At 34.7% G+C, this 27,085-nt stretch overlaps 4 protein-coding genes across 7 annotated transcripts; 3 read left to right on the top strand and 1 right to left on the bottom strand.

Annotated features, from left to right (window-relative positions):
- The first annotated feature begins 845 nt into the window (after positions 1-845).
- Positions 846-2,155, top strand: SHN1 (Integrase-type DNA-binding superfamily protein). The gene is made up of 2 exons (XM_085747447.1): positions 846-1,051; positions 1,477-2,155. The coding sequence occupies exons 1-2, from the start codon at positions 972-974 to the stop codon at positions 1,913-1,915; spliced, it is 519 nt and encodes a 172-aa protein (XP_085603573.1). The 5' UTR covers positions 846-971; the 3' UTR covers positions 1,916-2,155.
- Positions 2,156-12,451: 10,296 nt separating this feature from the next.
- Positions 12,452-15,472, top strand: LOC146951463 (uncharacterized). Of its 4 annotated transcripts, XM_085747446.1 has the most exons (6): positions 12,454-12,740; positions 12,827-12,881; positions 13,725-13,814; positions 14,081-14,126; positions 14,215-14,790; positions 14,881-15,472. In XM_085747446.1, the coding sequence occupies exons 3-6, from the start codon at positions 13,795-13,797 to the stop codon at positions 15,133-15,135; spliced, it is 897 nt and encodes a 298-aa protein (XP_085603572.1). In that variant the 5' UTR covers positions 12,454-12,740; positions 12,827-12,881; positions 13,725-13,794; the 3' UTR covers positions 15,136-15,472. The 4 variants fall into 4 exon arrangements, with proteins under 4 accessions (XP_085603570.1, XP_085603569.1, XP_085603572.1 ...); XM_085747444.1 differs by lacking the exon at positions 12,827-12,881 and having other exon boundaries at positions 12,452-12,826; positions 14,227-14,790; XM_085747443.1 differs by lacking the exon at positions 12,827-12,881 and having other exon boundaries at positions 12,453-12,826.
- Positions 15,473-15,906: 434 nt separating this feature from the next.
- On the bottom strand, positions 15,907-18,532 carry LOC146951462 (uncharacterized). Its single transcript, XM_085741603.1, has 9 exons — positions 18,184-18,532; positions 17,819-18,086; positions 17,634-17,730; positions 17,422-17,543; positions 17,132-17,216; positions 16,761-17,048; positions 16,528-16,645; positions 16,267-16,431; positions 15,907-16,168 (listed from the first exon to the last, which is right to left on the bottom strand). The coding sequence occupies exons 1-9, from the start codon at positions 18,334-18,336 to the stop codon at positions 16,103-16,105; spliced, it is 1,362 nt and encodes a 453-aa protein (XP_085597729.1). The 5' UTR covers positions 18,337-18,532; the 3' UTR covers positions 15,907-16,102.
- A 2,369-nt stretch (positions 18,533-20,901) lies between these two features.
- On the top strand, positions 20,902-26,242 carry LOC146951461 (SNARE-like superfamily protein). Its single transcript, XM_085747442.1, has 5 exons — positions 20,902-21,129; positions 23,341-23,454; positions 24,036-24,115; positions 25,310-25,434; positions 25,913-26,242. Exons 1-5 carry the CDS (start codon positions 21,077-21,079, stop codon positions 25,982-25,984), a joined length of 444 nt encoding a protein of 147 aa, XP_085603568.1. The 5' UTR covers positions 20,902-21,076; the 3' UTR covers positions 25,985-26,242.
- The last annotated feature ends 843 nt before the right edge of the window (positions 26,243-27,085 follow it).

Raw genomic sequence — 27,085 nt, 5'->3', positions numbered from 1 at the left:
AAAGTTCCCAGCGTGAGTTGAAAAGAGGTGCTTGTGAAATAAATTGTCGAGAAGTAGTTTTTTTAAAGTAACATTCAACAGCTTCTGGTCAAAGCTCATTCCATTCAATTTTATGCGTTCAAAAAAAGTACTTTTTTTAGTAAGTACTTAATTGATATTGTATTGGGCCTAACTTCTCCTTAAAAATGTAGAGAGGTTTGAAAAAAGTCGGGTCAAACGATACCTTAATCTCCCACAACGGCAATGTAGAAGCAATTGAATTTGAGAGGAAAAATTGAAAAATAGTTAAAAATATAAAAATTGGAAAATAATTAAAAGTTATTAAAAATATAAAAATAAGAAAATAATTTAAAAAATTGGTTAGGGGCAAAAATGGAAATTCATAGGCCAAACCTCAAAAAAAAAAAAAAAACCACCTCCAATAATTGAATTACCAAAATGCCCCTCCTAGGGGCAAATTGGTAAATTCATGAGCCATTTCCTTTTATATGTATAGTATATAGACAAAATTTGAATCAAGTTCAAATCAATATGAATCATATTTTACTTCTCACAGGATAGTAAATTCAAATAAATATAAAGTTGAGGTTGTAAATTCATTGCTCCAACCAAATAAGTTACTAGCTATATGTTAGTCTAAGCCTCTAAGGATTCTATCGAATCCAAACATTCTACAAAAATGCATAGAAGCAGCATGTGTGTTTTATTTAGCTTTGTATTATACCCCTAAGCTAGACCTTCTATATATGTTAAAGCCATTTCATGGGACGTCAACGTCTGAAGTACATACAAGGTAACATAATTTGGTCCTTATGGTTTGTATTTACTATGTGGACACCTTATCATACTGTCACAACAAGTTCATCAAATACCCTTGAATTGTTCTATCATTTCCACATTTCAGTTCATATCTCTCTCTTTCTCTCTCCCCTCACAAACCTAGCTAGAAAGAGAAGAAAATTCTAACCAACATGGTACAATCAAAGAAGTTCAGAGGTGTCAGGCAACGCCATTGGGGCTCTTGGGTCTCTGAGATTCGTCATCCATTATTGTATTAACCTTTCACTTTCATTTATTTTATTTATATTGTTTTCCTTCTCCTCAAACTTTAGAAAAAATATTATATTATAGTGTATGTTTGGATACACGGCGGATTTGATAAAATCAGACGTGATATTGTGATTCTGCTAAATTTATCGTCAATCAAAACATGCACACTTTTTCGGTTTATAGAATATATTATAGTGTATGTTTGGATACACGACGGATTTGATAAAACCAGACGTACGTTATACTATAATTTTATTGAAGCTAGTGTAGTTTTTGCAAAACCATATGACACATCATAATTTTGCTAAATTCATCGTCAATCCGAACATGTACGCCTTTTCAGTCTATAATTTGGTTATGTATGTAAATTTCATTTATATTTTTGTGTTAGTTGAGTTATTATATTTTATATGGTGGTATGAATAGGAAAAGGAGGGTGTGGCTAGGAACATTTGAAACAGCTGAAGAAGCAGCTAAAGCATATGATGAAGCAGCAATTTTGATGAGTGGAAGAAATGCAAAAACTAACTTTCCAATTAATGTGGAAAATCAAACCAATTCTATTTCAACTTCTTCCAAAGCATTTTCTGCAGTTCTTAGTGCAAAGTTAAGGAAGTGCTGCAAGTTTCCTTCACCTTCACTCACTTGCTTGAGGCTTGATGCAGAGAATTCACACATTGGAGTATGGCAGAAAGGTGCAGGTCCTCGTTCTGAATCCAATTGGCTTATGATGGTTGAGTTAGAAAGGAAAAAAAGTGATTCTGTTCCAGAGAAGGTAAAGCCAGAGGAATTAAGTAAAAATGGTTTGGATGATGAACAGAAAATTGCTTTGCAGATGATAGAAGAACTTCTCAATAGAAACTAAACTAAACTAAACTAAACTCTATGCTTTCACTTTCATGTGTGGACCTCATTGAAGGAGTTTAATTTGATGTCCATGATGATGTCTTTTGTTTGTTTGTTTTGTCCTAAGTAAGAGTGTGATATATGATGATATATTGTGTTTTACTTTACCACATGTGTAACGGTCTCTACCATATATCTAAAATTTTATGTCTATAAGAAAAACTATCCAGTTAGTTAACTAACTTGGAATTACTCTATAGTTCCATTCCATGCATAATTTCTAATGCTTTTATATATATAAATGTTAGCGGCTAGTTTGTTTAGAGAAGGGGAAATTTGTCAGCTATCGTATCTAGAATTCTGGATCTTCAACCCATTTGGGGTTGGCCTAGTGGTTGGCTTGGGATCTTGGAGTTTGCTCCTCCAGAGGTCTTAGGTTCGATTCCCTCTGGTGTCAATTTCGATGGGCTAAGTCCATACAGAGCTTGCTCTGGCTTTAAACGGGCCCCCCCGCAAGTGGGGCGGTGAGATTGGTCCCTTCGGATTAGTCGATTCTTAGATTGGATATCGAGTTTTTAAAAAAAAAATCTGGATCTTCTTCTTAATACTCCTTCAACGTCTCAACCTATAATTTTTATTGACGATTTCACTGAAGAATAAACATATTTTTTGTTATAGAAATTAATTTCTAATGTTTAATATTGGTTCAACTTTTGCTCACATTAACAAGGTATACAATATGGACTAAATTTCTTATAGAAATTAAAAAAAAAATCAACAAAACCTATCAAAAGAGGAAAACAATTATGATTGAACACTCATCCTGATAGGAAATGAAGTGTAAAGTCATCTCACCTCACTCTAAACAAGAAAATAGATATTAGTTGTGTTATTTGTTGCAAGACTAATTGCAAATTTGCACCAATGCGTGAGAGTAGGGGAAAAAATAGTAATCATTAGAGAGACCAAATAAGGCCCTTACATATGAAGTTGGTGCTAAACTTGAGAATTTCTTATCATAGCAATATGGTTCCCACATAGTCACACATAGTGAAACTTGATCCTTCCAGAGTCGAAAATGGCTCACATAGTCACAATTAAAACTTTGAGTCATGTTCATTTAGATTTGCCACGATGAAAATTTAAGTGTAAATGATAAGTATTGGAAGTTTTTATGGGGAGTTTATGACGTTCGAATTCTATAATCCGAACTGCATATGACGCGTGAGAAATCAAATAGGGTGGGAAAATAAAGAGTTCTTGTATATTAGACTTTAGTATTTAAGCTTGGGAGGTTGGTGATCCAAAAAGTCTAAACCTATTGTAACTTCCCAAGACCCTAACATGCCATGAGTGTGAACATTCTACTTGCAATTCCTCACATATAGATATGGTACAAGTAGCAAGACGACAAAGAAGGATTTATGACTTCATTATAGATGTAAGCATGTTAGACATTATCTTTATTAGGTTTCTATAATAATAAGTCATTTTTCTTCTTCACTCTATTATGCTGCCGGAGGTGAAAATCGGTTTGTGAAAAATAAAAAAAAACTACTCATTTGATATGTGTGTGCAAATAATACTTGACTTGGAACCCTTAAATTAGTTACATTCACAACTTCAATTTACTTTAGCTTTTTCATTGTTTGGGTTAATTCTGCGCATGATACTTGTGTGTGAAAAATCAAAGATATATAATTTCAATGACGATGACATGCCTAGACCACGTTGTTGATGTATCAAAATTGATCTTAATATAAACAAGGCAATATGGTTCCCACATTTTTCATCTTTTATTGAACTTGGTCACACATGGGATAATGAGTGACGTGAGATGTTAGAAAAGGGAAATGGAAAATGAAATCATATATATTCTATAAAGAATGTAATACTGAAATATTCACTTCCTGAGTGGAAAATTAATGAGTTTTGGGAGTAACAAACCCCATTGGTAGAAATTTATAGGTTCTTTAGGCCAAGGCATTTGTGTCTCTAACAAGAACGTGAAAACTTAAAAATTGAAATTGATTTCAAGTGGGGACTGTAGACACGTTGAAGCAGTTAATTCCTAGCTAGTTGGTTTGTCACATTAATTCATTGTTTGTTGTATGAACCATGGGTTGTTCTCCATATGATCAGGTAGATAGATATATAGCAATTTTAATTATTCAACCATGCTAATGAATGAATATTATGAGAGAGTGAAAGCAATTTTAAGTAAGGCTAAAGCCTTGGAATACTTTAAATAACCTTTAAATAGGCTTGTGCTTCCTTTTGAAAGTTCTTCTTTTTGTACATTGATTTCTAACTTCTAATTGTCATTTAACTCATAAGGGACATGAGCTTAATTGCCTAGTTAGCCATAGGCTTAATTTTTTTTTTTGGTACAAAAAAGATATCCATAGGCTTAGTTTTTAATAGCGTTAAATATGTTTTTGGTCCCTATAAAATTGAGAGCTTCTAAGTTTAGTCCTTACTTAATTTTAATAGTTTTTTTAGTCCCTACAAAAAGAAATTACATGTAATTTTAGTCCCTCTTAAAACTTAATTTGTTTAATTATCCTTAAACTATTCAATTTTTGAACGATTTTTCGGACACACTTTTAGAACATTATAAAAGGTTCATTTGCTAAAATTTAGAATTTTTTAACATGAAATGAATTAAATGTGAATTTTTTAAATCGACAATAGTTCAAAATAAAAGTAACAAAAATTTGGATGTAGATATCAAATTTTGAACCAATTTTTTGTGGAGGAATTTTTAGTAATGTTCTTAACACGTCTACAAAAATTTGTTCAAAAATTCAAGAGTTTAAGCATAAATAAACAAATTTGGATTTAGCAGGTACTAAAACTGAGTGTAATTTTTTTTCAAGGACTAAAAAAACTATTAAAATTAAGTAAGGATTAAACTTAAAAGGTCCTAATTTTATATGGATCAAAAACATAATTAACCCTTTTTAATAATACACTAATACTACCTTTGTCTGTGTATATATAATAATAATATGACACTATTGTAAAATTTTAATGTCCTTCTGAAATGCATTAATAGAAGTAAAACATAAGAGACTTTTGTTTAGACTAACACAATATTTATATGCATATGTCACTTTTAACTAAATGCAAGTAAGATAAGAGAATTCAAGCCATATGAGTTATTGAAAAATTTATTCAATCTGCTTTGCTCTATCTTCTGCCTAACCAACTAATTTCATTCATTGTGTGCTGATCACCTATTTTCTTGTACATGAATTATGCATGAAGCAGTGGCGGATCTCTTCAGTGGCCGGCGGGGGCCACGGCATCCCCCAGGTTTTGCTTATATAGTATATTAGATGTATTTTGTCAAACAAATTCCATCCGTTGCAGTGGTTCGCAGGATCGACCCCTCCATCTCTTTTTTTTTTTTTTTACATATTTATCTTTTACTTTTACAAAATTGTATTAAAAAACGATTTTGATGGGATTCGAACCTACATTCTCTTGCTACTTTCAAACAATTCATACCACTAGGCCAGTAATTAATTATTGCTATTTTTTGAACCGTTTAATATATATTCCATAGAAGTTTGGCACCCCCAATAATTTAAGTCAAGATCCGCCACTGGCATGAAGGCATGTTATATGCATGAACGGCTCTATAAATTGGAGTGCTTTGAAATTAAGTTAATCGTATTCCACTCTAAACAAACCAAATCTGCTGCAGAAGGAATGGGTCTTGACATAGCTAATGGTGTTGTAAGACCCAACTGTTGGTGTTGTTGTTTCGGTTACTGTGTTCACGACAAAAAGCCACAAACTGAGAGGCATTAACATAAGCTTCTGTCATGTTAACCTCAGTTTGTGGCATTTTGTTGTAACAGCAACCGAAACAGCAGCACCAACAATTGAGTGTCATAGCAGCCACTAGTTAGTTCTATTAGGATATTAATCAATAAATGTTGTTCAGTTTCTGAAGTGCAGCTTCTGAACAGTAGCTTCTGAAGTGCAGCTTCTGAAGTGCAGCCTCTGAACATCAGCGAGCTTCTGAAGTGTAGCTTCTGATGTGTAGCTTCTGATGTCTTCAGAAGCTGGGTCTAGTAACAAACCTTGGTTAGCTTGTTAACCAAGGGAGTTAGTTTGTTAGAGGAGTTTGTTACAACGTCTAGTTGTATATATACTCACTCATATGTTGTAAATAGAAGAGAATGTGTGTGAATCAATAAAAATTTCTATTAGTTTTCTCTCTTTCAGTTTTACAAACAATTATGTTATTTATCATCTTGCTTCAAACAGCTTATTCTTCATAAGCACTTTTGCTGCGCAAAGAACATAGTGATTGTTCTAACAATTGGCATCGAGAGCCTGGTTGAATCTTGGGAAACACGAGTGAAAATGAGGGGAATCATCATCGGGAACCAAAGAGTGAGGTGTGTGTATTGATTTCTCTGTTTTTCTGAGATTTAGCAAGATGAACACAAACGGTTTTGGATCAAATATCTTGATTCTTGATGGCAAGAATTGGGAACGATGGAGCGCTTTGATGAGATCGTTGTTTGGCGCGCAAGATGTGAGTGATCTTGTTCAGAATGGGTTTGAAGAACCTCCTGCAAATGCTACTGATGTGCAGAGAGTTGCATTCAGAGAAAACAAGAAGAAAGATTGCAAGGCTCTGTTCTACATTCAACAGAATGTTGATAATCAGCACTTTGAGAAGATAGCCAAAGCAACAAGATCAAAAGAAGCATGGGATATTCTTGAGAATTATCACAATGGGGGAGAAAAAGTGAAACAAGTCAAGCTGCAATCATATAGAAGGAAGTATGAAATGATGCAGATGGAAGAAGACCAGAAGGTGAGTGATTATTTCTCAAAGATGATTGAAATCGTGAATTTGATGAAGAACTGTGGTGAAAACATTTCTGATCAGATGGTAGTTGAAAAGGTGCTGAGATCTTTAAGCCAAAAGTTTGACTTCATAGTAGTAGCAATCCAAGAAGCAAAGGATGTGAAAACTATGAAGATTGAAGAATTGCAGAGTTCTCTGGAAGCACATGAACTGCTGGTAATTGATAGAAGTTCTGAAAGATCAGTTCAGCAAGCCCTTCAAGCTCAAACAACAAAGAAAGAAGGAAATCACAAGAATTCCAAGAAAAGGAAGGGTAAATCAAACTGGTCCAACAATTCAAAATCCAAGGCTGATAACAAAACTGAGTCTTCTAAAAGAGGAGGTTTTGGGAAAAATCAGAACAAAAAAAAGGATTTTGATAAGAGTAAGGTTCAGTGTTATAATTGTGATAAGTTTGGACATTTTGCTGATGAGTGTTGGTTCAAGAAAGATCAGAATACTGAAGAAGCCAATATTGCTTATGGAGGTGACCCTGATGCAGTGTTGTTAATGGCTGCCACATGTGAAGATAGGAAGAAAGGTGAAGAGTGGTACCTTGACTCTGGGTGCTCTAATCATATGACAGCTCATAGAGAATGGTTAACCAACTTTGATGCTAGCAAGAAAACTAATATCAAACTGGCTGACAATAGGAAGCTTGCATCGGAAGGTAGTGGTAACATAGTGATGAGGAGCAATTTTGGTAGTAAAGTCATAATTGAAGATGTGTTCTATGTCCCAGATATGAAGTGTAATCTGATGAGCATAGGTCAACTGGTGGAGAAAGGATTCTCAGTTTCAATGGAGGGTGAATCATTGAAACTGTTTGATCCAAAGAAGAATCTGGTGTTGAAATCTACTTTGTCAAAGAACAGAACCTATAGATGCAACATATCAAGCAACAGGATGATGTGTATGTCTGCAACTGTCATTGAAGATGCTGAAGCATTGTGGAATTTGAGGTATGGGCACCTAAACTTTAGAAGTCTTAGTGAATTGAGTTCTAAAGAGTTAGTGAATGGTTTGCCAAATTTGAATGCCAAGAAATCCATATGTGAAGTATGTGTGAAGAGCAAGCAAAGTAGATTACCCTTTGTATCTGATGCACCTAAAAGAGCAAGTGAAACACTGCAAGTTGTTCATTCAGATATTTGTGGCCCATTTGAGGTACCTACTCTTGGTGGTAGTAAGTACTTCATTACCTTTATTGATGAATTCACAAGAATGATTTGGCTGTTTACTATTAAGCTTAAGAGTGAAGCTTTGGAAACATTCAAAAAATTCAAAGTCTTAGTAGAAAAGGAAAGTGATAAATCTATTAAGATTTTGAGGACAGATGGTGGAGGTGAGTATACCTCAAAGGATTTTGAAGCTTTCTGCACAATTCAAGGAATTGTTCATGAAGTAACTGCTCCATATACTCCTCAGCATAATGGACTGGCAGAAAGACGAAACATGACTCTGCTAAACATGACCAGAAGCATGCTTAAGCAGAAGAATTTACCACACAAGTTTTGGGGTGAAGCAGTAACTACTGCTGCTTACATTCTAAACAAGTGTCCCACTAAGAAGCTAAATCTGAAGGTGCCAGAAGAAGCTTGGTGTGGAAGGAAGCCCAGTGTTAAACACTTCAAAGTGTTTGGTTCCTTGTGTTATAAGCATGTACCAGATGCTAGAAGAAGCAAGCTAGAAGATAAAAGTGAAATTATGATACTCATAGGGTATCATCCTACTGGTGCATACAAACTGTACAATCCTGTGAATCAAAAGGTTCATTTCAGCAGAGATGTTATAGTGAATGAAGCTGAGAAGTGGAAATGGGAAAATGAATCTGAATACAACAGTGAAATCCAGCAAAGCTACATATACCCTGATTCAAGTGAGGAATCAGAAGGTGAAGATGATCATGAAGTGACTGCAGATGATCAAGAGGAAATCATAGCACCAACAAGACCTCAAAGGAACAGAAATCCACCTGCCAGATTGACTGATTGTGAAGTAACCTCTGATAATACAGTGAATGATGAAGGTGATTTCATCACTTTGCATTATTAGCAGATGCTGAACTAGTTAATTACAAAGAAGCTTTAAAGACTGATGTATGGAAAAGAGCTATGGTTGAAGAACTGCAGTCAATCGAGAAGAATCAAACCTGGGAGCTAGTTGACTTGCCAGACAAGAAAAAGAAAATTGATGTCAAATGGGTATTCAAAGTGAAGTTGAACCCTGACGGACAAGTCTTTAAGCACAAAGCAAGATTGGTGGCTATAGGTTTTCTTCAGAAGCAAGGCATAGACTATAATGAAGTGTTTGCTCCAGTTGCTAGAATTGAAACTGTAAGGTTAGTCACTGCTATTGCTTGTAAGAATGAGTGGTCACTCTACCATTTAGATGTAAAGTCAGCATTTCTAAATGGCCCACTGGAAGAGATAGTGTATGTATCACAACCACCAGGTTTTGAAATTGCTGGGAAAGAAAATATGGTGTATAAACTGCACAAAGCACTATATGGATTAAAACAGGCTCCTAGAGCATGGAACAAGAAGATTGACCAAGTTTTAACCTAGATAGGCTTTGAAAAGTGTGTAGTTGAGTTTGGTGTTTATGTTCAGAAACTTTTTGATGGAGGAACTGTTATAATCTGTCTGTATGTTGATGATTCACTTATCACTGGTAGCTCAACATCAGAAATTGAGAAAACTAAGAAGAAACTAAAGCAGGAGTTTGAAATGACTGATCTGGGTGAACTTTCATTCTTCTTAGGAATGGAATTTGTGAAATTGAAAGCTGGAATATTGATGTATCAGCAGAAATACATTGGTGAGTTGCTTGATAAGTTTGAAATGAAAAACTGCAATACAGTTTTAAATCCATCAGAAACAAACTCAAAGCTGGATGAATGCATTGAAGAGGAGAAAGTGAATTCCACAATGTTCAGGCAAATTGTGGGATCTTTGAGGTATCTGTGTAATAGCAGGCCAAACATATGCTATTTAGTGAGTGTGATCAGTGAGTGTGATTGAGCTGCACTACTGCCCCACATAACTGCAAATTGCTGATGGTTTTACAAAAGCAGTGAAGCTTGACATATTTGAATTCTTGAGGAAGAAATTAGGTGTTTTTAATATTCAGCAGTTATGATTAAGGGGGAGTATTAAGATATTAATCAATAACTGTTGTTCAGTTTCTGAAGTGCAGCTTCTGAACAGTAGCTTCTGAACAGCAGCTTCTGAAGTGCAGCCTCCGAACATCAGCGAGCTTCTGAAGTGTAGCTTCTGATGTCTTCAGAAGCTGGGTCTAGTAACAAACCTTGGTTAGCTTGTTAACCAAGGGAGTTAGTTTGTTAGAGGAGTTTGTTACAACGTCTAGTTGTATATATACTCACTCATATGTTGTAAATAGAAGAGAATGTGTGTGAATCAATAAAAATTTCTATTAGTTTTCTCTCTTTCAGTTTTACAAACAATTATGTTATTTCTCATCTTGCTTAAAACAACTTATTCTTCATAAGCACTTTTGCTGCGCAAAGAACATAGTGATTGTTCTAACAAGTTCAAGGCCTCTTCTGCATTAGCATGATTTACCAAAATTTAAAGAATAAAATTAACTAATGTTAATTGATATGATTGATTTATTTTTGTTTTAATTTTTTCATTTCATGTGAGTGTATCTATATTAGAATTTCTCTATCCACTAGATCCATTATTGTCATTTTGTTTGTTGCGTCCATATTATGTAGGTAATCCATCAAGCTAATGCAATGAACTAGTGTCCCAACCCGTGCAACGCACGGTCTGCGACAACTTGGAGACGACATACGTCAAGGAGTTTGGTGAAAATGTATCGAACGATTCAAGGTTGTAAACGATATTACAATATTTCCAAAACGTATGCATAGAAATAAAATAAAAAATATACACAAATTCACTAAGATCGTTAACATCATACACTACCATAACTCATGCAAGTAGAAAAAAACACGAAAAGCAGACCCAATCAACTTGGAAATTCGGAAAAAAAATTGTTCACATAATACCAACCACATATAAAAAAAGCTCCGCAAAACATCTACGTTGTTCCTGTCAACAATTGATTAACTTGGTCGATCTATGTCGAGAAACAAACCATTCACAACAAATCGATACTGCAAAAAACATCATCTCCCACTCATAAATTGTTATCATATTCAAATCAAAAAACATGTCTTCACTCCTATTGGTTGAGAACTGTTCATCATAAATGGGATTATCTCAGAATTTTCTTTTATTTTATATGGGAAATAATTTTAATAGGGGATGACCCGGTGAAAATTTAGGCTGTTTTGCCTACACCTAATTGTTCTGCCCGATGAAAGGATGGCCTGTTTTCTAGCTATTACACTATGTTTGGAATGAGAGATTTTGCTAAGAGAGAGATTGCAGCGAGAGAGATAGCAAAGAAACAGCACAACCACTGTGTTTGGTTCAGGAGAGAAATTGAGGTGAGAGAGATTAAATAGGCGGGTCCCACCACTTTTAGCTTTCTTCTCTAGGATGCGAAGAAAGTGCGACGAAACGTCCTCTAGCCTCAATTTTCCATTTATACCCTTGTCACTCTTGTTTTCCAATTTGCAGGTACCCACCACCATCATCATCCACATCAAAAAACGTGTCTTTACTCCTATCGGGGGAGAACTGTTCATGGTTAAAGGGATTTTCTCAGAATTTTCAATTATTTTTGTGGTAAAAATAATTTTAATAGGGGGTGGCCCAATTAAGGTCTAACATTGCTAGAAGATTAGAGGTAATAAAAAATGATAGAATTAATTGAGATAGCTGGATTTTATATTGTTGATTTCACATTTGTTGTCTAAATTCGATGTATCTTAGGTTAAGCTAGAAGCTTTTGATGTGATCCCTGTTGTAGAATGGCACAGCTACAAGTGCAGAATATTAAAGAAAAAACAATGGAAATACATCTCATATTATACAATATTATAAACAATTGAGCCTATGGTGGCGCCACCCAATAAAGCAAAAAAATAAATAAATATTTTATACACCATAAAGCAAGCAATTATTGGAATTTATTTTTCCATATATACAATGTCTTTGTTGCTGTGTTATGCATCCCTTTCCATTACCTTCCATCTCATTTGTTTCTTTTTTTTTTTTGTATTCCCTGCAGAATATTTGAAGATGGATAGAATTATGAGAAAAGCTATTACATGAGATAGGTGATGAATGAGAAACAACAAATATGAAGGAATAAGATAGATATTGTGTACTACCTTCCATTTCAATAAGGGAATATATTATTTATAAAATACTTCATCCGTTTCAAAATGAGCGTCGCATTAGCCAAAAAAAATTGTTTTAAAATGAATGTCACTTTCAGTTTTCAATGCAATAATAACTTTTTCTTTTCAATTGTACCCTCCAATTAATACTCTGCACACTACTTCCAAAGTATTACTTTTAAAACTAACCAACGGTTAAGAAGAATAATTTGGTAAAATAACCATTCTGTTTCTTTTAATCATTGCATTTCTTAATATGTGTATAAACACCTAAAACGACACTTATTTTGAAAGGGATGGAATAATAAAAAAAAACAAATAACAATTCTCTTCCTCAATTTTCTTTCTAACATTTATTTTTACTAATTTTTATTTTTACTAAACATTTGTTCTACCCTATCACAAACAGATAGCCTTATTTCCATCTGTGTCCCTCCCTCTGATCAAAGCATCAATCAAAAAGTATTCATCTGTCTCTCTTGTGTGAACACTGCGAAGAGTGCCACATGTGATTATGATAGTTTTTGATTCATCAAACGATCCCCGCAGCGCTTCAGAATCCTGAAGCTTTTGTGTATTAGATTTTGTTCTTCGTGTTTCTGCTCCAGTATTTCCCTTTTTCACTCTCTGCCACCGATGGGTTTCGTCGAGGTGCGGCCATCCAAGTAGGAACCATCCGGTTTCGACACCGAGGTTCGTTTACAACCAATTTTTAAGGTTTCATATCTTATTCGCTGATGATATCGTCTATGATTGTGTGTGTGCTGGGTAATGTCTAGGTAATCTCTACTATCTTCGGAAATCCGTGAATTTTTTGGGATTTGAAGAACCTAGGTAATTTTGTGTATGAGTAATCTTGCCCTTGATTTTTTGGATTTATGTTGTGTGTTAAACCAGAATCATTGATTTTATGGATCTATGCTACGTGTGAAAAAAGAATTGTTGGATTTTTTTTTTTTTTTTAGTTTTAAGACAAGGGAAGATGAGAATGAGACAAGAGTTCTAAGCGTGTTGTTGTTGATTTTCGATCCTCTCCATTCCCTAATTTTCCTCATCTTCTGGATTTGCTTGATGAATGCATGAAAATGATAATAATAGTTTTTTTTTAAAAAACATGGGCATTCGACGATGAATGTATGAACTATGATGAACAAAAAAACACGAAGAAGAGGATGAGTTTTTAAAAAAATTATTAGATTTTGGAAGATTAAGACGAAGACTTTTGGCTCTTAATCGAAGTGCCGTTCCTCTTTTTTTATTTTTCCTTTTCGATTTATTTAATATAATTGACATACATATACATGGCTTTTTAATTGAATTTTTATTTGAAAAAAACACATGTGGCGTGACACATAGGCCTGAGCAAGTGAAAATCGGTGTTTTACAAAAGCGGTTAAACATGAGAGGCAACTCTAGTCATTTGTTTCAAAAGGGGTCAAAAATATATAAGTTTGCAAAATTAGGGCGTGAATAGTTGGTTTAAGCCTAGAAATAAATAAATCAAGTAAATATAAACTGTACATGTATGATTTCAATGTTTAGCAAAGCCTATAATGCTCATCACTGGTTTCAATACATGAAATCCGGTGAACCAATGTGGTATTGTCGGTGTTGTCTGGTTTTCAATATAGTATCCCAGTCTGATTGTTTGTGCGGCCCATATTTTGTATCAATCAGGTACATCTGGGTTCTGATCCTTCATAGCTGTCTCGTGTCCCTTCGTTGTCACTCAATCCTCTTTGCATCAATGGCTCTTCCTCCTCACGTGTGAGTTTACTTTTTTGCTAACTCTTGTCTCGGATATGGTTTAGGGTGCTTTGTTGTTTTACTTGTTCTGCCTGTTTTATTTTTTCGTTGCTTATCCACGTTTCTGTACTGGTTTTCATTTGTTATTTACATTTTTTCTAAACTTTCTGTAATATCGTGTATTATTAACTGTGCATATTGGATTCTCTAATTAAGTTTGATCCCATAGTTCTCTAACAGTTTGGTTGTTATCTCCTTTGTTTTGTTGTTGGTGTTCTTCATAAAAGTGATCTTGCTGAAAGAACTTTCGAGACCATTATCAGCTCTGACAATGTGTGTAACCGTTATTATCTTATTTGTTCTCATACTTTTTCGCCATTTCTTTGTTTACCTTTCTGATTTGCTGACGAAGCTTCTGCAGAATGCAATCCAGGTTCCAACTGTGTTTTTGTCGAGGTGGCAGTCTCAGTTGATTCTTCAAAAGTATGGTTGGATAAAGGATCCTGTCGGTAACTACATAAAGATTGATTTGTCCAGAGTTGTTGAAGAAGGCAAGATACCAGGGGGTTTGGTGATTTCCCAGCACTGTGGGTTTCTTGCTCCACAAAGAGTTATTTTATGCTATCAGATCTGCGACAATCAATTTGATATGCGGATAGTCGATGATGACAATTTGGACATCCTTTATTTTGGTTTCCATCATCCGATAAATTACCATGCAATGAGAACTGTTGACCCTACGTTTGAACCCCCTGTTCAATTGGTGTCTGCGGTCGACCCGTCTGACGCAGACGGGCAGGTTGGTTCAACTATTCCATTTGAGATGCTCGTTGACCTTGTCACTGAAAACATGCCTCAGGCTCCTATTGCCCCAGGTTTGGATCGGGCTCCTGATAACGGTGATCCACTTTATATTCCTGGGGCCGATGGCGAGCCTGAAGAATATATATGGTCATTTAAAGTCAATAAATCAGTTTCCAAAGGTCGGAGGGCCCTGGTATGATTCCCTTTTTCTGTTGAGGTGACTTGTCACTCCAATGATTCTTATCTGGTATGCTATTTATTGGTTGTTTGTTGTTTTTTGCAGCGTTTTCCTAGATTTGTTGTTTCAAAATTTGAATTTGTTGCCCAGAATGATATTGCTGTCCTGGATTACGACACTGGCGAAACATTTCAATGTAAATTGATTAGGTCAACCAGGCCTTCAGGATACATCGACAGGCACCTCACAAGGGGCTGGTACCAGTATGTTAAGTTAAAGCACTTGAGCATTGGCGACCGCATTGTCTGCAGCGTTGAAAATCCAGTGACCCATGTGATCATGGGTGTTTTACGCGGATGAATGGAGCTGATACCTGCTCATCTTAGACGTATCAACCACATATGTGTCTGCACTGTTTTATTTTCCTAATTTTGATTGTTCCATTGTTTTAGTCTATCTTTTGTATAAAAAAAAACTTTATTTTCTTGTTACTCAAGTCATCTGATTCCTGCGGAAATTGTCATGATGCAGTAGTTTGGGTTACCAAAGTTTTGTATATTTTGATTGGGTAAACAGGTTCAATAGGGGATGACCCACCCAACATTTAACAATTGGTAGGAAAATGTACTAATTTGATATGACAGTGTTTAGTCCAGAAGCGTTTGACGTCATCTTAATCCAATTCATCTTTATGCAATTTGGCATGGCCACGGGTGTAAAATTTTAAAAGAGAGTAGTTGAAGTAAATCTCGAGTATTGTCTTAAATCTTTACAATAAAAATAATATTGCCGTGGATGTTGATTTGGTTTTTAATTTGCATTAGACACTAATAATCCAAATACATCAACATTGTTTCACTGTTCCATTGTTCATGATCAATTTTTCGCTTGCTTGACTTTTTGTGCAATGTGTTGCGCATTGGGTGTATCCTATTATGCTTTGAATTGATGGATTTTACGGCGCACAAACTACTCAATGGAACCTTCCCACCCAGTTGGAGTAAATGCTTCATTGGATATGAAGAGGTAAATGCTGAGCTGTGTGCCACAGTGGATACAGAACTACTTCCTCACAAAAACCAAAACACTACTACACCAGGCCCAATAAAAATAAGATCTACAACAAAAGAATGGAAAAAAACCCAACGGAGAACCAGACCTCCAAATATTTAAACTACTCTGGCCTCAAAGAGACAGCCAATAAGTGCAAGATCCAAATATAAATACAAATTCAAGTACAATAAACATAAACATAAACATAAACAACAGTGCAAAATACAAATAACAAAATAGCTGCTGCAGATGACAAATCCACAAGGCCGTTCTTTCATCTTCCCCTAGTCTGACACCCACATCCAGCAAGAGGGAAAAACTCTCTGTCCAATTCACGATTCTGCGAAAGAAACAAAGCAAAACAACCAATCAATGGAGAAGAGAACAACACAGACAACATAAAAACTATGCGATAGGGTGAAAAGAACTACACATTACCATTCCATTAAATAGATCAACAACAATTGAATTGGCACAAACTCTTCTAACTCTATAAGGACAATCCAGAGTAGGGTTCGAAGTTGACTCCTTCTCCACCAAGAAAAGAAAATTATTTCCAAACAATGATCGAAATTGGAGCGGAAAAACCTCTGAATTTTTTCCCTGGGAATTGTTTGCAGTAATCACATAAGATGTCAAAATCTATCACATTATAAACTATAAATAAAATAAAAAACTGCGAGGAAACAAGACGAAAACCTGAACTTCATTAACAAGATCAACGCAATTTTGCCTAACCAATCGAGTGAGATCATTATCAAACAACTGAAACACAGCCTCATCCGTGCCGTCACAGACTTTGAATTTCACCCGAAACCTATCACAACAGCAAACAAACAAAATTTCAACTTCAAGGACATGGACCATAAGCATGAGACAGGCACCCACAAATTGGTAAAACTGATAAAAATATCTGTAAAAATCACTGTCACCTTGGAGTTAGACGGAACTCACAATCAGGTCCATCTTGTTCAGCTATCAAACTTGACACATCTTTCTCAACGGACTCCAACGAAGTACAAGGAAACCACCACTCTTCACCTTCGAGAAATCCAGTTAGAATCGCTGACACAACAAACATACCATCTTCAATGACAGAATTAAGTTCATTTATCGTCAGCTTTGGATAGAACAGTAAAAATTCAGCTGCCCCATACATCCTGAACCTTGGAACAAACAATTCAACAGGACCATCTGGCAGAATTCCACGAAGAGCTAATCTGCAAACATGGAGGAAAAAATGCCATGAAGGGCTGACACGTAACAAATCTAGAAAACTCCAGCGTAGACAAAAACAACTCACCTCTCTCTAAACTCATGCAACTGCGTAATATTAGGATTCATAAAGATCTGAGAAATATCTTTGACATTTATCACGCAAGCACCCCCTGTTTCCAATTTAAAGATGATGAGCTTGCACATCAGCACAAGTTGTGACCATGTTTTGGACAAACTAAAGCATACAACACAAATCAGATACAAACTCAAGAATAATGTCTGCAGACAATCCCAATTTGGAAACTTGACAACATTCACGCCAACCTTACAGACTAAATGGTGGTTTAAAAACTCACGAAACACAAAAAGACTCACCAAGAATTATCTTGATCTTGGCAAAACGAACAACCACCACCGGTCTTCCCCCTGCAACTGTGGTCAAAGCAACTTTAAACTTGGCAGCGGAATCACCAGACAAAACACATTTGAATTTCCCACTACAAAACAGAAAGATCAAACAATAAGAGAGTCTGATTAAAAAAAAGAAAAAATGGAACATATCGACCAAGCATGAGTCCGAATGGTACATGCAGTCCAAAAACTCAAGGAAGATCAACTTCTCAACCCTCGCCTCTATGATACACTTCTTTGGTTCAGAAATTCCAATCAGCAACCCAATGGTATCTACATGATCAATTTAAATCAACAATTAAGAAAAAAAATACTCTACAAACATATGCTTAAAACAAAAAAAGAATTCCACAAGGCTGACCAGCTAAGAAATCACAATCATTCTGATGCTTCCAAATAATGGATGAATCCACAAGAGAAAGACTATTCATGGGATTCAATGTGCGACCAGTCACAGAAACAGAAGTCGAAGCCTGAAAAATCAGCCGGTAATCATGGTTTGTAACACGATAAGAGCCCAAGTTTGGGACTACTGCGAAATTGGATATGATGTACACACGACCACGACAAAATTTTCCAACGAACAAATGAAGCAACACCTCCGGAACAGATGCTTGTATCTTACATCCCTGAACAATTCAAAACACAATCTCAATCCTGGATTCCTCAAATGTAAACGACAAACACACAACAAAATAAGGTAAACTACAACGATAACCCAATCACCTGCTCATCTGCAACAACCATCTCAAGAGATGAGACAATTCCGCGAGGACCATCGCGTGAAGGAACTTCCCAAAGACGAACAACGGTTACCCTAAGCTTGATCTCCCCGCTAAGAGGAGAAATTTCTCTCAGATTGTCCAACAGAATCTCCATCGGAACACGAAACCAACCCCACAGCAACTTGATATCACTGGCAAACGTGGCCTCTGTAAGTTGAAAACACGGTCAGCCTTGTCATCACAATCAACTCTGGCTCCAAAACCTAGATCTACTCCCGAAGTTCATGAACGAAGAAGGAAAACCACTTGATGAACAAGTATGAATAAAAACAGCGAGAAAGGGTAAGAACAATCAAGAGAAAGAAGATGAAAAAAGATAAATAAGAGAAACGCGAGGAAATGATATAAAACGGAACAAAAAAAAATTTGAGGGAGGAAATGAAATACTCCCACCGGTCAATTTGGGTCAACAGAAGTGAATGTATTTGGTAAAAAATTTTAACTACACACGTTAACTTTTGTTGACCAAAATTTCTGATATAAATAGGACCGGATGAGGAAAACGGAAGAAATAATTTAGCGTAGAAAGAAATATGGTCAAACGAACCAACTTCTACCCTGTAATTGGGTGGCAGCGTTATTTATTTTTATTTGTCGTTGATTAAACCAAAAAAGACTAAAAAAAAATTTAAAAATTTGGTTGGATGACTGGAAGGAGCGTTATTTATTTTTATTTGTCGTTGATTAAACCAAAAAAGACTAAAAAAAAATTTAAAAATTTGGTTGGATGACTGGAAGGATTTAATTTCAACACTGGGACTGGCCAACTCGGAGAATAAGACCCTCCACAATGCAACATCCCACTGGAGTGCAGAAATCGACAATACAAAGAATTCGTTTTATAATTAATACCTAATAAGGACTTAATTAATATCTACAATCAAACACTCTAAAACAATTACTCATTAGGTTCGAAGAATAACTTTGCATAATTAAATTTTTAAGGGTCTGGTAACAAGTGTCCTAAGGGCATTGTTTAAGGAATCCAAAAAAAGAAACCATGTATTAAAAATACAAGTCAAACACTCTTAAAAGTCATAACCGTACAATTTTTAATGCAAAAATCGCCACTTTTAAATGTTTAAACAATGCCTTTAGGACACTTGTTAGCATTTTACAATTTTTAACAATAACTTGGATACAAATCCTTAATTACACAATTTTTAACAACAACTTGGATACAAATCCTTAATCACACAATTTTTAATGTTAACAATACCTACTGAAATTGTGAAAACAAAAAAAAATAACAATATAAAATCAACAATGATAAATTATCTCATGCAATAATATTATTATCATGCTCTTTCCTATAATTGGGTGGACACACAAGATAGGCAAACAATAGTTTAAAAGAGGAAGTACACTTATTTTAACACACACGAACAAAATTGTCTCCAGCATTTAAAAAAAACAAGGTAATCAAATATTTCGCACATACATTACCACAAAGGATAAGATGGGTTTTCAACATATACATTATACCACAGTTAAAAATACAATGCACAAAATAAAAGTATTATCATTGTTCAAGATTCTTCATGAGATAGAATTCATGTGTTTTTTAACATTATAAATTTATAGGGGCGCTAATTTGCATACAAATTCACAGAAAAAAAAGCCTCTTGCCTCAACCGAAGATACACCGAACCTAGATAAAAAAATATGAAATCCTGAACAAATAATTTCAAGGATTTTGAGCAGTTTTAGATGGGAAAATAATTTCGAAACGGAGTGACTCGATCAAACTTTAACGTGTTTGGCCAAAGTTTCATATTATCAATCGATAATGGCACCCAATAAAAACTGAATGGAATGTATACGATGGAAATATGAATTAAACATCAATTGCCTTCTCTTAGCAATTCAGCAGTTAAACATTTTAAAGCTCATCTAATAGGTTCATCATTCCTCTACCCCAAATGCACAAACTCGTACGGCATTTTAATTAGCAACAGAACACATAATAAGTCAACTGTATAAAATGCCAAACACTATACATAGTAGAATATAAAAATGCGACACACCGAAATAAGCAAGAGGCAAACAAATACATTATCCATGAGAAACCCAATATTTTCATACAAATCCAAAAAGGTAACAAAGGTCTCCAAATCTACTAATTTCAAAACACGGACAGGTACACGGAAGAACATAAAATCTCATTCATCTCCACCTCTGAAAAAAAAAAAAAACAAACAAAATGGTAGAAAGATATCATCCTCTCCATGGCTGTGAAGAATCTTTGAAAACAACATAGAGCCACAACACCTGGATTGCAATTAAAATTTTACCTATAGATTGATTAAACATTTATCTAAAAACAGGAGAACCCAGCAATTTTTCATCATCCCAAACCCCGTCAACAACGAAAACTACTTCATCACTTGATCCAACAGAATTTTTCTTCTCCACACTAAATACAAAACTCTTTCCCTCCAAAGCAAGCAACTCAGCAGGCAAGGGAAGAAAATTTTCATCCTAGTCAAAAATAATAGAGATAGAAATAGAAATTTTAAATAGAGTTCTTTTATATGAATTATTTAAATAGAGATAAGGGAAGAAAATTTTTACTTTTGTTTTCAATTATTTAACTGCTTTTATATGAATTATTTAATCATATATACTATATATATGACATTTTTTTATTAGCAATCTCATAACTACATGAACCAAAATCTAAATAGGTCATAATTAGAGAGACCTTTGACATAATTAAGTGTAATAAAATTTTGAAAAAGAAAATATATAAAGGGTATCTCAGTAATTTGGAACAGGTGATTTTTACAACTCCGGTGAGCAAGGTTGAGTTTGATATCAGAGAAAAACGGAATATGATCCTTGCGGTGCTTTTTGCCAACGCCGAGGGCAATATCCTCATCGAACGGTGAGTACACTCCGATCTCTCTCTGATCTATATATTCTAATTCAAAATTAATTTCCTCATTTTATCATCTTTTTATTCATTTCATTTTTAATTTTCAGCGTTTTCTTTGATCTGGATTCTGTTTGAAATTTTGATTATATTGGTTTAGCTTGATTTTTAATAGGATTACACTAACACGCTTGTTATTTCCCTAAATCTTAAGTTGTTTTCATAACTTGATTCAGCTTATTTTCATAAGCTCTTCAAGATAGTTTGTCAAAACAGCTTATACCAAAACAATTCCACTTCATTTTATCTTTTGTTATTAAAACAGCTTATACATAAGCGCTTATCATGGTTAAGCTGCAAAATAAGTTGTTTATCCGAGGAGATGTTATGTTTAGTAAGCTTCATACCTAAGACTAATATGATAATAGCCTGGGAAATTAGAAAACCAGATTATACATGATACATTTTCTACTTTACATGATTTAAGTGAAATCTCACTCTCGACCCGCAATGGTAGCCCCTATCAGATAAAGCCTAGGTAAAGCGCACTAGACTTGGAGATTCGTGCATCCTCTCGGAGAGGGACAAACTCTCTCGCTTGTTAGTCAAGCTTTGAAGGTGCCGCGGCAATGTAAGCTGCAAGCTTAGGCTTTCTCCGGTCAGCTGATATAGACTCCCCATTTGCACTTCTTTGTAAGTTGTTGCTTTGCTTCCAAGAATAAGAATAGAGTTCCACTTAAGCTAAGTTGCGAAGTCGAACTGAATCCGAATCTAAGTTCTCTCAGATAGGTGTTTAGTGATCTCGAGAATAAGTATAGTGATCTCGAGAAGAAGTTTTGCTTCTTCTTGTCAAATGTAAGAAACATTCAAACACAAACCAAGGTATTTTATTAAAGCTTCTGATTTCTCTTTAATCAGATTGAGGGGTTCAGCCCGTTCATTTCTAGTGTTTCATGTTTCAATTTCCAGTGATACAATAAATATCAGAGAATACACTATGGAATTTTTTTTTTTGTTTTGAAAACTCGGCAACATTATGGAAAATTTTAAAAAATGCATTTTAAAAATAGTTTGAATAATTTTGTAAATTTTCAAAATAATGTTTCCAGTGTTTCTGAAAATGCATTCTCCCTAGGTAGTTTCTATCTTTTCTCTATCGCAATTAAAAGGGAAAATCAAAATCCATATCACATGTAGGGGTGTAAGCGGTTCGGACTAAACCAATGAAACCGATAGTCTAAACCGGACCAAACCGAAAAAATATCCGACCTTGTTTGGTTCGGTTTGAAACCGATCCGAACCAATTGAAACCAGTCTAGTTTGGTTTGGTTCATGGTTTTTCATTTTGAGATCCGTGAAACCGATGAACCAATCCGATGATAACCACACTCCTTACTTTACTAATATTATCCTACCTCACACAAACTTATGGTTAGACTCAAAATTAAAGTCCAACATAAAATACTGTTTAATACATTCACTTTCTCTCATCTTGGATTTAGTTTGGATGTTTTTTTTAATTTCATGGAGAGCATAATTTCATGATGTTTAAATTTCAGGATGTTTTAATTTCAGTTTGCATGGATTTGTTATTTTGACTATGTTTTAATTTTGGGATGTTCTTTTTGGAAGTTTTGTGTTTGTTGATGAATGATGCATGTATGGATCATGGATGATTGAAATATTTGAGTTTGATGAAGTTGTTTTTAAAGAATGATTGATGAATGAATCTTGGATCATATGTATGAAATATTGAGTAAGATTATTTATAAAAAGTTGTTTGAAAAATAGAGAACATGAAAAAACAAAATATGAAATACAATTATACAAAGTTGTATGAAATATTTTCTAAGAATATGAACTTTTTTATTGTATTTTGTAACAAACCGATCAACCGAACCAATCCAAACCGAACCAAACCGATTAGTTTGGTTCGGTTTCTTTTTTGAAAAACAGTGGAAACCGAACCAAACCGAACCGATGAAGGTTTCATCGGTTCGGACATTTTTTTGACAGAAAACCAATCCAAACCGAACCGTTACACCCCTAATCACATGTCATTCCAGCCACTCACATACAAAGTAAAATTGAAAATGTTGTTAGAAAGTAAATGGACTTGGAACTTTTTCTTGTGTGGTTTTTCTTTCGTCAACCTGCATTGTAGAAGATACTTGGTTCCAACTTTTTGATTATCAGAACTGAGTGGATTTGTTATGATTGCAGTTTTCATGGAGTTCCTGCAGAGGAGCGCCTACACTGGCGTTCTTTCTTGGTCAAACTAGGAGCTGATAATCTTAAGGGTGTAAAAAATGAAGAACTCCTAGTTGCTTGCCACAAGTAAGTATACTGCTCTCGCCTCTCTCAAGTCATGTGTACGTGATGTATGAATGTGTATCTTACATGGATAAATTACCTTATCTAGGTGAGCACTTTAACTTTATCTGATTCTGAACTGGTCCAAGGACTAAATTTTAGTTATTAGAATTCTATTTGCAAGGTTAGTGGGCCGTTGAAATCTGTTTATATGAATGATTATCGATTCAGTGCTATGATAGTGATAGACTTTGCACAGTTTGCATTTTGAATTTTTGTGATGCAAGTAGATGAGAACAAAGTGAATAACATTAGTTGATTACTAAGATATTTCAAATAGTATTATCATTAATGAAAAATTTGGAAAAGAGTTGTGGAAATGGAAGCTAAAAACTGACATGTGAACTTGTCCCATCAAAAATCAGTAACAGATACAAGATTGTGGAATAAAAGAAAAACTTTTTTGCTTCACTGCTAAATGCTAATTATTGTTCATTAATATGCCTTCATTTTTGAAAATTATGTCTCATTCATATGTGATGATTCAGTTTCCCTTTTAGTAAACAGTGATTTATTATTTTACTTCTACTTCTTATCTTTATCAGGTCAGTCTATATTGTATACACAGTACTTGGAGATGTCAGTATATACGTTGTGGGGAAGGACGCGTACGATGAACTTGCTTGTATGTATTCTATGAACCAATCTTTTTTATTTGATGACAGTAAATGGTAAAATAAAAGCAAACAAATTACTCATCTCAGTTGTTGATGTTTTAATATAAAATTGCACAATATTTTGTACTTGCTGATAGTAAAATAAAACATATAAATCAATCATCTAAGTTGTTGATGCTTGAAAGTTGATTTGCTTGCTATTTTTAGATTGAATTTTGATAACAACCCTGTATCCTATTAGAAATAAATAGGGACAAACCCCAATTACAAAGATAGAATACTACAGAACTTCGGAGTCTTCATCTGCTTATACCCAAAGTCCCCAATTCTCTCTTAAATAACAAGATATCACTCCCTCTCGACCACTCTTGTTATTTATAGGCAACATCTTTATTTCTTCTATTTATCTCAACCCAACTACCTAACCTTGTTACCAACAGCCCTTTCATCAACAATGTAGGTTCTACATTATTTGCGTGTCCTTGTCTGCAGTTCTGATTATTGGATCTCATCTTTTAGACATCAATTCTACCTCCTGATGTGTTGATTATATTTTGTTGGCTAATCAACCAAGTTTGATTCTTCTCTGTTATTGTTGTGCCTAGCACCTGTGGCTTTGCTTCTCCTCATGCTGTCAATTGGGTTCCCTAGAATCTTGTCCATCCTGCACAATATTTCCCATACCATAAAACTAGCGTCCATCCACAACTGTTGCTCTGTTTCCTTTTCGATCTATTGCCTTAATTTTTGCAAGCTTCTCTTTGTAGCATCCCCTCAATCCACCAGTCTCGTTTAGCAATGAATTGCTCCCTAGAAAAGATGATAAACTAGCTATTAAAGGATACTCTTGCGGTGTTGAAAATATGGCATTGCATCTTAAATAATGTAGTGAGAAAAGCTAGCTATCAGGTGAACTAGTAGGGGTATATCTTAGAATCTAACTAAACTTAGCAGACAATTTTGTCTGACTTTCCAAGAATAGTATACATATTTAATCAAAAAACAAGGTTGTTCGTTCATATTGTGATTTGATGGTATCAACATTCATAACTATGCCAATTGCCGAGTGACTCAAGCATATTGTTATTTCACCAAGGGTTTGAAATTGCAATTTGGAAAAACCTATATGTTCGTAAGCTGTCAAGAACTTTCATAATTTTACATTGATAGTACTAATTTACAAATGTTTTGTTTTTCTCCAGTGTCGGAGGTTATCTTTACAATAACCTCAGCTGTAAAGGATGTATGTGGGAAGCCCCCAACTGAGCGCCGTTTCCTTGATAAGTATGGAAGAATTTGCTTGTGTTTGGATGAAATTGTATGGAAGGTGAGAAGACATGCCGGACAATGTTTAGTAAAAGATCACAGCTCGCTTTTGAAAATTTTCAGTTTACCCATTCATTTTACTTACCTTAGAGAAACATCATTTTATGACATTCACAATTGTATATGCATCTATCTAGTTATTATAAATATTGTTATTTGCTGTTTAATTATTTTTCACAAGACTCATTACGTATTCACGTCAGTGATTATCTTTTGCTACTCAATTCACTTGAAACGATACTCCGTCTTATTTGAATAAATTTAAACTGAAGCAAATATCAAAATGCTACTAAAAATAGACAAGTTTTCCCCATATTTTCATGCAAAACTTGGTTGCGACTTTTTGTCTCTGTTCACTACACACACTACTGATCCAATCTGTATCTTTTTGCATCTTATGTACTCCTCTGTTCCGTTGTTGCGAAAGAGGAGTTTCTTCTTGATGTTGTGCTTACATTTTCCCTGTATTTCTTTTGAAGGGATATCTGGAAAATACGGAAAAAGATAGAATCAAGAGATTGATAAGGTTGAAGCCTCCTACTGAGTTTTGAATGAGAAATTCTGAGGCAGTCATTATAGAATCTGCAGTTTGAGTCGTGTGGTGAGCATCTTGTGACTTAGAAATGGCATGTAACCAAAGCCAGGCAAACCTCTTTGTATGATATTTTGTTCTCTAGAATGGTGCAGGCGAGGATTTTGCTCGGCCCATAAATACTTGCATTAACATTTTCAATTTTTTTTAATGTTTTAACATCTATATTGTTGATTTTGTTCTACATATACCTTGTGCAATGTGTTTATTTTCACTCTTTTTTGGTCTGCTCTTCTAAGTATATATATATATATATTTTTTTTTTTTTTTGACAAATGCTCTTCTAAGTATATGTTTGTTGGATGAAATGCTTTTTATTTATATGATGATGATGATATTTTTACCTGATCTTGACATGCTTTGTGCTTGCTGTGCTGATAATAGACTTCTTTTTTGAAACATTAAGATAAGGCCCGTGACCTCGATGGAAAGGATATTGGAGAGTTCAATTCCATATGAAGGTTGCCCCCCAAAAACGATATTAAAAATAAATTTCATTAAAAAAGGGGATTAATATAAATTTCCACGTCCAAGAGGTAGTAGTCGTGAGTTTTTTCTAAAGCTAACTAATAGAGCTTCTTGATTCCACGGCAAAAAAGCAGTTGAAACGCACGTTTGCATTGACAAAATGCTCAACCAAACACTAGATATCGTATTTCAGTATCTTGTTTTCCATGTTTGTACGTTCAGGTATAGAGGGAATTTTAAAGATAGAGTATGTTAAAGTAAGATGAAGAGGTATTAAAAATCCTATTTCAACAAAATAACGATACCTATTGGTGCTATTCCATGGCATATTGGCATTATGTTTCGACACTTTCAATCTTAAAAAAAATAAAAAATTAGTTGACTAAATCGGAAAAAAAAGAAGATAAAAGACGAAAGTGTTTTCTAAAATTAAGTTAAGGATGAATTGCGTAATTTTACCTTTATTTTTTCAATGGCCATGATTTCACTAAATCCTACCATCTCTATGGAGAATCCAGTCCCTTGACCTACCCACCCACACTCACCTTTGTCATGGCCGTTTGGATAAGACTTATTTTGAGTTTATGAAAAC

The sequence above is a fragment of the Medicago sativa genome, chromosome 2 (genome assembly GCF_051527215.1).
Source record: "Medicago sativa cultivar Bolivia chromosome 2, Bolivia_mono, whole genome shotgun sequence".
NCBI classification, from domain to species: domain Eukaryota; kingdom Viridiplantae; phylum Streptophyta; class Magnoliopsida; order Fabales; family Fabaceae; genus Medicago; species Medicago sativa.
This window is presented reverse-complemented; position numbering and strand designations above follow the sequence as displayed.